Raw genomic sequence first — 9,433 nt, forward strand, 5'->3', positions numbered from 1 at the left:
TGTGACACTGAAGAAATTCAGCTTATCCTTGCATATGTATTAATGTGCTAATTACTATGAACAAAATATTATTTTCTTAACACATTAGCTTCTCATTTCCTTCCAAGAAGAAGTATTTTTTAAGATTCCATTCAGAATTATTCAGTGATTATATTTACCTTTGATTAATCATAGAGAAAGTGGAATGAAAATTATATGTAATTTTATGTTCATAAAGTGATTGGTAAAAAAAAAAAAGATTTGGTGGGTTTTAATTTTTACCAAGGAGAGAGAATTAGCAAAGTTTGAAGAGAAACTTGAACAATATTTGAAGTGGAAAAGCTCAATAGTGTAAGAAATTATTTTAACTGCCAGCCGGTAGCAATTAAATGAGCAAAATAAAGTAAATTACATTGAATTCTACTACAAAATTCAGAGCCCTGCTGCTTTGCTGCGTATGAAGCACATTAGTAGAGTAAGTGTGTAAAAACCATATGTAAGCAGAGGGCATATAGTATTCTAGGTTTGGGACACTCCTTTCTTAGTTTATGGTTCCATTTTTGCTTCATTGACCTTTTCTCTGTGTTCTAAACTCCCTCTGTCCTCAAAGATCTGTGAGTACTTACATCATTGTTATCATTTGATTATAAGATGGATGATCTATAATATGACTTTGTCATAGTGACCTTTAACATTGTCTGGAATGTATGCTAAGTTTAGAGATGGATATGGAAAGAGTTCTATTTGCTTTCTTTGAGACCGGCTGGGATGACTCCAAAAACTCACAGAATCAGTGCAATTAGACCATTAATTTTCACTTTTACAATGCCTAGAAGATGAAGATAAGGTCATGTTCATAATCTAAAAATCAACACTGGGTTTACAAAAGAATACTGAAGAACAACATTCTTATGAAACTAAGTCAATGCCCAAAGATTTAAAGCCATATGGTCATACTTTTACATTTATAAGATTATGAGAGGAAATGTGAGTATACTCCTCCACATTCATCAGTTTTCTCTGAGTAGGTGTCAAGATAAGTGGTGAGTAGAGCATTTATCAACCTCATGGGATACGACAACTTGTCATATCTGAACCCAAGGACAGTGATTTTGATTGGCATCCCTGGACTGGAGCATGTGCAGTTTTGGATTGGATTTCCTTTCTTTGTTGTATGCCTGGTGGCTTTGCTGGGGAACCTCTTCCTGCTAGTCATTATCCCCACAGAACGCAGTCTACACCAACCCATGTATATTTTCTTGGCAGTACTGGCAGCTACTGACCTTGGTCTCTGCTTAGCCATTGCTCCTAAGATGTTGGCCATCTTCTGGTTTAGTTCGTGCTCCATGGCTTTTGATGCTTGCCTCACCCAGCTCTTTTTCATCCATGCCTTGCAAGGAATGGAGTCTGGCATCCTGTTGGCCATGGCCTTTGACCGATATGTTGCCATCTGTCATCCTCTGAGACACACATCCATCCTTACACCTTTATTTCTACTTCGAGTGGTTCTGATGGTTGCAGTTCGGGCAACTGTACTTGTTGGGATTTTACCTATCCTCCTTAAGCGACTGCAATGGTTCCACTCTGTTGTAATTGTCCATTCTTACTGTGAGCACATGGCTGTAGTCAAGCTGGCAGCAGAAGATGTCCATATTAATAAATCATATGGGCTCTTTGTGGCTTTTGCAATTCTAGGTTTTGACATGATATTTGTTTTCATCTCCTACATTTTGATTTTCCAAGCTGTTTTTCGTCTTCCACAGAAAGAGGCACGAAGCAAAGCATTCAACACTTGTACAGCTCATATTGTTGTCTTCTTGGAGTTTTATATCCTTGCCTTTTTTTCCTTTTTCAGTCACCGTTTTGGTCATGTATCACCATATGTCCACATCTTATTGTCTACCATCTATCTGCTTCTGCCCCCTGCCCTTAACCCCATTGTCTATGGTGTGAAGACCAAGGAGATTCGCAGATGGGTTGTACAAATTTTTTTTTCTGAACTCTAATACTCAGTAAAAACCCTTAAAGTATTGTGTTAGAGGGAAACTAGAGTTGCCTGTCAAAGCTTCTTATACTATATGTGCCTATTTTTATTAATTTTTTCCAATACAGTGATCTTCTACGATGAGTGTATATTCCCAAGGTAAAAATCAGTCTGAACATGGAATAAACACATGTGAAAAATACAAATATATCTAATACATTCCTATGATCCCTTATCTATGTTTTTCTTCTCCATTTTGTTTCCTTTCTTTCTTGAATTCTTATACCCATGTTTTCTTTCTCCCAACTGAGACACCTATTGTATTTTATGTAATACAAAGATAGTTTTTTTCCCTGACAGTGGACAGTGACACGGATGTGTTCTATGATTCTACAGTGATGATAACAGCATTGACAAAATTTAATGTAATGTTAGTTAAGGTGAGAAAAGTTTCAAACAACGTATTTGGCTTCACATGGAGAAGCAACTTGTCTAGATTGTAAAAGGAATCATGCAAGACTTCATGGAGGACATCATGTTAAATGTGAGATTTAAATGTTAAACTTTACTTTGGATGATAAAGTTTTTTTACCCATAATATTAATTCAGTTTTAAAATTAGTGTCATTAAAACTCGGATTGTGCAGATGTGTGTGACTCTGACTTCCATGAGAAATCAGATCATGGAAAACAGCCTCATCTTCAGCAGCCTCATCTCTGTATTCAACAATGTCCTCATAAACAAACCGTTCTGTTGCAGGGGATCATCTACTAACATCCCTACCATCTGATACACAGTTTTATATAAATGCAAAATATGAACTACATATATTTATTTATTTGCATAAAATATACATTATAAAAATTCAGGTGCCTTTACCCACTGAGACATTTCAACAGCCTAAAGACTAGTGTGGTTTTCAATGGCCACTGTCTGTGTCATTTTGAAACTCATAATAACTTACTTTTCATTAAAAGTTAATTAGGAGGTGTTGTGAAGAGTTTGAAACCTGTACTACTAAACTGAACAAGTATCATGATGAATATACAATTATATCTCCTCCTATTCTTATCTCTATGAACTGAAAGATCTTAGAAACAAATGAAGAAAATAGAGACTGGCATTTCCCTTTGTCTCTCTGGTCTCGCTGTCAGCCCTCATCCTCCAGAGACTATGGATTGAGAGCATATGTACTTTCTTGGCTTGTACCTCATAAGTACAAAAAACAAACATTAATTCACTAAGCTCTCCATTTACTATATATAATTTTCTTTTCCTTTTGATGATTAAGTTACTGACATACTATATTTACAGAGGGGAAGACAGACAAAATTTACCTGGAAATATTTTCAGCCTAAAAATATACCACTGGCATAAAGATATGCTACCAAAAGCAAACCATAGGAGAAATTTTAGTGTCAGTGTATATTTTCAACTTATTCCAAGAAAAAAATGTTTAAGAGGGGCATGGATCTTCACAGCTTTCTTTTGTTGAGGCCATTTTGGAATAGTATAAGAAATAGAACTCCTGATTGTCACAGGGGGACATAGAACTATGAGGCATTTATCCAGTCACTCCACACCTCTTTGTCAATAGGTGGATAGTAACACCTTAAAATGCATTTACAGTACTCCCTGCACATTGTACTCATGGGTAAATTGTACTTCCCAAGCCATAAAAAGGTCTTATAGAAGAAGTCATAAAATGCTATTGACATGAACATGGACTCTCTTCAGGCAACTTCTGAAGCAGCCTGAGAGCATGAGGAGTTTTTAATACTGTACCTAAAATGTTTCTGGTGGGAGGAACAAACTATATAAGGAGGATAAATGTTATTGTTCCAAGTTCCCTCATGTCATATAGAAGATGATAAGGTAAAGAAAACTGATGAGTACATCATATGTTCGTGTACTGAAAAATCTACAAATTTGTGGGAAGAAAACTAAAACTTCAGATATTTAGAAAAGCAATAAAAGTGCCACCTTTCAACATATAAAGATTTTTCATGACCTTGTTCAGTAGAAATTTGCATTTAATTCCAGTGTTTACTTCTCTTATTCATTATTTTTTCTTATTTTACTGGAACATAAGGGATAGTATTAGTTTCCTATAGAGACAATGTTGTAGTGAAATGCATAATCTTTAATAATTAATATTTTAGTAATTAAGATGTGTTGCTTTGAATGTGTTAAATTTATACAAGTATGTGAAACCAGATATATGGCAAGGACAATTTAAAGCAAAAAAAAAAAAGCAGTTCTTTAAAGCCATGGTTTCTTTCCATTTAATTCCATGTTTATTTTTGACAGTTTCATACATTTATATAATATAGTAGTAATTTTAACCATCTTCCCCTCCCAATCTACCTTGATTACCCTCTGAAACCCTTCTTCCCATGCAGTCCTCCAACTCCGATGTCTTCTTTTGATGTCACTCACCAAGCTTATTAGAGTTTCTCACCTGAGCATGTTTTGTATGTTATTCACTGAAGCAAGGGCAACTTATTAGTGGCTACACCACTGAAGAAAATGGCACCCTCATCAAACATCCCTTTTGCAACTATGGTAGCTAGCCTGTAGGGAGAAAACTAGTTTTGTTTTTTTCCATGTCCTTTGACCAAAGGCTGTGATGCCTTAATAAAGAGTGCCTTATCATCACATTCTGATGGGCAAGCAGATCAATGGCATATACCCAGGTGTCTTCGTGACCAACAACTCATAGGGAAATATCCATAGTTGAGACTATAATTATTGTTTAATAACCCTTGGTATCTGGAAGGAGCACTATCCACATGTGTAGGGTATCTCCAACTCTTCCAGAAGGCAATGATTATATTTTAATTCCTCTTTATCACTGAGTAAAATCTCATTGTATATAGGTAACACATTTTCATTATCTATTCATCTGTCAATAGACATCTAAACCAGTTCCATTTCCTAGCTCTTGTGAATATAGAGGCAGAAAACATGGATGTATGGGTGTCTCTGTTATAGAATATATATAATGTTTTAGTTATACACCCAAGAATATATATCTTAGTTTTGCTGCCATATAATTTTTGCTTTCTGAGTAATTGATTTCCATAATTAAAGCCCATTTTCTTATTTGGAAATGCCTATCTCTCAAGCCATCTTATTATGTACCTCATATGATCATGTTATTTGCCCTATAAAACTGTTTAAGCAGAGAAAGAAAGCTCATTACTTATTTATAAGTTCAAAGATGTGTTTATACGTCTACTTTCATTACAATTGCCTTTTATAATATATGATTGTATGTTGGGGATAGAGAAAAAACACGGCCATGAAAGGACAAAATTAACCAGCACTGTGTTGATGACACACATTTCAATTGTACTCTTACATTTTTTGGACAATTTTTTCAGTTCATGTGACCCCATTTGATTAAATACAAAATAAAAATAGTAACAAAGTACTCTTCTTTTATTACATAGAAGCAAGCACTTGAGAGTTACTGGATTTTCATGCACCCATATGGAAAGAATATGCTCTAATTATAGTCTCACACTGACAGAGTTCTTCTCTTCAATCAGGAGTAGATTTCCCCTCTCAAGAAAATCTTGAACTAACTTCTGGCTGTATATAGCACCCAACTCCATTCCACCATGTCTTCTTTTCATGAAAGGTATCAGTTCAGTCTCTGTGGCAGTTGAGTACCCGAAGCACCCACTCCCGCATCTGTTTGGTTCGTGCTGCATATATTAAAGGGTTGACCATGGGAGGCACCAGGAAATACAAATTGTCTATTATAATCTGCAAATAGGGAGCCATATGGTACCCTACAATCTGGGATAAGACTGAAAAGACAACTGGAGAATAAAACAGACCTATGACACAAAGATGAGAACCACATGTGCTAAGAGCTTTGCTCCGGGCTTGCCAAGATGGAATATGAAAGACAGCATGAAGGATTAGTGCATAGGACAGAACGATAAAAACTAGATCAACCCCTACAGATGCTGCCATAACCAGGAGGCCATAAACAATATGATTGGAGATGTCTCCACACGCAATCATCACCACAGCCATGTAGGCACAGTAAGAGTAAGCAATGACCTGGGTTTGGAATCGTTCCAGTCTCTTTGTCAGGATGGGTGCAGGGGTCAGCACTGCTACTGCCCTCGCCAGTATAGCTAGTGCCATCTTCACAAGCATGTTGCTGTCAAGGATGGTTGTATACCTCAGAGGGTACCAGATAGCCACAAATCTATCAAAAGCCATGGCCAAGAGGATTCCTGATTCCATGACATAAAAGGAAGGGATGAAAAACATCTGTGTGAGGCAGGCATCAAAGCTGATTTCTTTGGCATTCATCCAGAAGATTCCTAGCATTCGGGGCACAGTGACTATAACCAGGCACAGGTCCACAACAGATAGTGTAGCCAAGAGAAGGAACATTGGCTCATGAAGACTCTTCTCTATCCAAATGATATTTATGATGGTGACATTTCCTATGATGGTTATTACAAATATTAAGAAAAAGGGCACAGAGAACCAGCCGTGAGAAGATTCCAAGCCTGGGATTCCAGCCAGGATGAATATCAAGGGCTGAGGAATGGAGTTATTACATGAGGGCATGGTCATAGGAGCTCTTCAAGGTCTGATTCCTAGGGAGAACATGGATAATATAATATGAAATTTCTGTATTCGCACTTAGAAATAGTGGTTAGTATAGTAGTTTATGAAGGTAAATGATTCATAAATTGATGATCAAATCAACACTAGCTACTTGGACTGAGAATGAGGAAAATTCTGGACAATTTTCTCTCTAAGAGGAAGAAGCTTTCTCAAAAACTAAGTTCTCATTAAGCATCTACTAATTCCATGGTATAGACTTTTCCATTGCTCTGACTATACAATGCTCAACATTTAGCCTTTTATCATATGACCCCATCTGGGTGATAGGATATAATGGGGCTTGTCTTACACATTACAGGCAGAGTGTATGCATATTATCAAGCTAGTCATTGAAGTGCTTGCTTCAGGCAAGGAAGCTGAATATAATTATGTATTGATCTTGTTTGGGGGATTGGACTTGGTGCTTTAGGATTTTTCTCTGGAAATCTTTAGATGTAAATAGTTCATTCTGATAAAAGATCCAGGAATTCTGGGAAATTTATATAGAAAGCAAGATGATCACTTTGGTAGAATAATGGATGTGTTAGATGACAAAACTGAGATTTTCAAAGGCCTCGGCAGATAATAATTTAGTATTTTTCAGATTATTCAGAAAGCACAATTGGGATGTGGGTAAAGGTCAAAAGAAATTAGTGATTTTCTGTGGAAATGTTTGGTTGTGTTTGTATTGGGAGTAGTATTGGGGGTTAAATATAATAAACATTTCTACCAAAATACCACTTTATTTTAGTTATTAAATATTTGTAACTGTGTAGCTATTTTTATAGGAGAACAAATGTTTCTGTCATTAAATGGAGGTCCTGAATGTATATTAATATGCCAAAATGGAAATTATATATGCATGATAAATATTAATGTAAGGACATGATAGTAAGTTTTAAAAATTATACAAGTGTAATTACATTTCACTTTTAGGGCTCAGACTCTGTAATTTTATTAAACATTTCCACTATATAATAATAAATATCACATAAAAGAAGAAAAGCATAAGATCATGAACCAAAGCATGCATTCCAAAGTTGCTTTACAAACAAACATGGTGATATGAATATTAGGCCATAATTCCTTCTTGAGTTGACAGTTTTCTTATAATACTAGGGTTTTATAGTTATATTCATATCAAATACATCCCATGCCCTATTTAGCATGTTCCAAATTATTTGCAAGGCTAATGAGTTGGCTTTTATTGCTGTTATTGTTGTTTTCATTTGGGATTTCACTATGAAACAGGGTCTTTCTATGAAGTTCAGTTTGACTTCAAACTCACTAGGCTGTCATGTCCTTCTCATACTCATGATCCTCCTGCCTCAGTCTGATGAGGGCTGGCATTACAGGCACACCAGGGATAGTCACCACACCTGACTCTCGGGGAGTTACTGTTCAGTTTCTGGTATAAGCATATCCTTGACTTTGTAAAGACAAATAAAACACACACACACACACACACACACAATGTTTAGGCTTAGGTCATATAATACAGCAAGAGGGGTTTTTATATAGTTAAATCACTATAAATATGTAAGAGCACAATGTGTTGTTGGCCTAGGTGCTAAAATTCTACTGTAGCAATTTTTTACAAACTATGTTGACTGACTCAGACATGAATATTTCATATTATGACTTGCATTTTGTCAAAGGCACACTGGAGCTCAACAATAGATATGTCTCCTGAGAGGTAACTTGGCATAGCAAAAAATATGAAAGCTTTTGGAATCTCAGACCTAAAACTTACTCTATGTGACTTGATCTTATCTTCCTTTTTCTTTTTGATATTATACTATGATTACATTGTTTATCCCTTCCATTTCCTTCCTAACCATCCCATATGGTCCTCCTTATCTATTTAAAATTAGATATTAAATTAAACTTCCTCATGTCAAAAATTAGATAAGCCATACAAGTTGAAATTTATAGGTTTAAATCCAACATTTAATCCCTATATGGATAATACATGCATGTTCCTAGCATAATTCCTGAAAAGTTTTTTGTTCTAAAATGCAAACTCTATTTGATGTAAAATATGAAAGTATTGTAAATTTGTTAGTTACAAGACTGTGATGAAGATAAGGAAAAGTTTTGAATTGATACCCTAAGCGGAAATAATTGAAAATCTTGGTACTTTTGTACTCTAATGTTTCTAGTTTATTTATATGTTTAAGGAGAAAACACTTGGTATCACTATAACCAGATATCTTGGCAAATAACTGGGACTAAAACATTAAAATACAATTAATCCATCAGAAGAGAGGATCCTATCATAAATAGCTGTTTCACAACAAATGAGATACCCCACAAACCCAGAAACTCAATACACATTGGAGTTTCCAGGGGAAACTGTATAATCATCTATCAGGAATATTATGGATGACGTCCCCCACATGGCAGTATCTTTAGGATAGTATTAGGATTTAAAGCAAAAATAACAAAATTTTAATCTGTGCTATCATAATACATTGACAATAGTCATATGAATATTAATAGAAATAAAGACACACTTGATTCAAAAATAAACACTTGGAAGGTTTCTTTTGTTTTTGTTTTTCAAACAAATGTCTATGGTCATTCAAAAAACTGCAGATTTCTACAATTGGTTTAGGTATTTTGTGTTATTTTGTTGAAGTAACTGAGAATATATTCTTCCTATATAACTCTCTGAGTCCCAGGACATTTTCACCCTTTTCTCCTCCTTCTTTGTCTCTTTTCCTGGAATCCTACCTGCAGACAGTTACAGATCCGGTCACAGTGTGTATGGAGGTGCAAGGAGGAGCTGTTTCACTCAAGAACATGATGGAGTGTTTGAGCTTGAGGCCC

The 9,433-nt window shown here is 35.5% G+C and overlaps 2 protein-coding genes across 2 annotated transcripts; one reads left to right on the forward strand and one right to left on the reverse strand.

The window, feature by feature from the left end:
- The first annotated feature begins 1,046 nt into the window (after window positions 1-1,046).
- Window positions 1,047-1,985, forward strand: LOC102921944 (olfactory receptor 52A1-like). Its single transcript, XM_015997709.3, has one exon. The coding sequence runs from the start codon at window positions 1,047-1,049 to the stop codon at window positions 1,983-1,985; it is 939 nt and encodes a 312-aa protein (XP_015853195.1).
- A 3,632-nt stretch (window positions 1,986-5,617) lies between these two features.
- On the reverse strand, window positions 5,618-6,562 carry LOC102922251 (olfactory receptor 52K1-like). Its single transcript, XM_006978987.1, has one exon. It carries the CDS (start codon window positions 6,560-6,562, stop codon window positions 5,618-5,620), a length of 945 nt encoding a protein of 314 aa, XP_006979049.1.
- Between the last annotated feature and the right edge of the window lie 2,871 nt (window positions 6,563-9,433).

This window comes from Peromyscus maniculatus, chromosome 1 (genome assembly GCF_049852395.1).
Source record: "Peromyscus maniculatus bairdii isolate BWxNUB_F1_BW_parent chromosome 1, HU_Pman_BW_mat_3.1, whole genome shotgun sequence".
Classification (NCBI taxonomy): domain Eukaryota; kingdom Metazoa; phylum Chordata; class Mammalia; order Rodentia; family Cricetidae; genus Peromyscus; species Peromyscus maniculatus.

Excerpts from the sequence above, each read along its gene's own strand:
- LOC102922251 (XM_006978987.1), bottom strand. The coding sequence starts at position 6,562 with ATGCCCTCATGTAATAACTCCATTCCTCAGCCCTTGATATTCATCCTG.
- LOC102921944 (XM_015997709.3), top strand. The coding sequence starts at position 1,047 with ATGGGATACGACAACTTGTCATATCTGAACCCAAGGACAGTGATTTTG.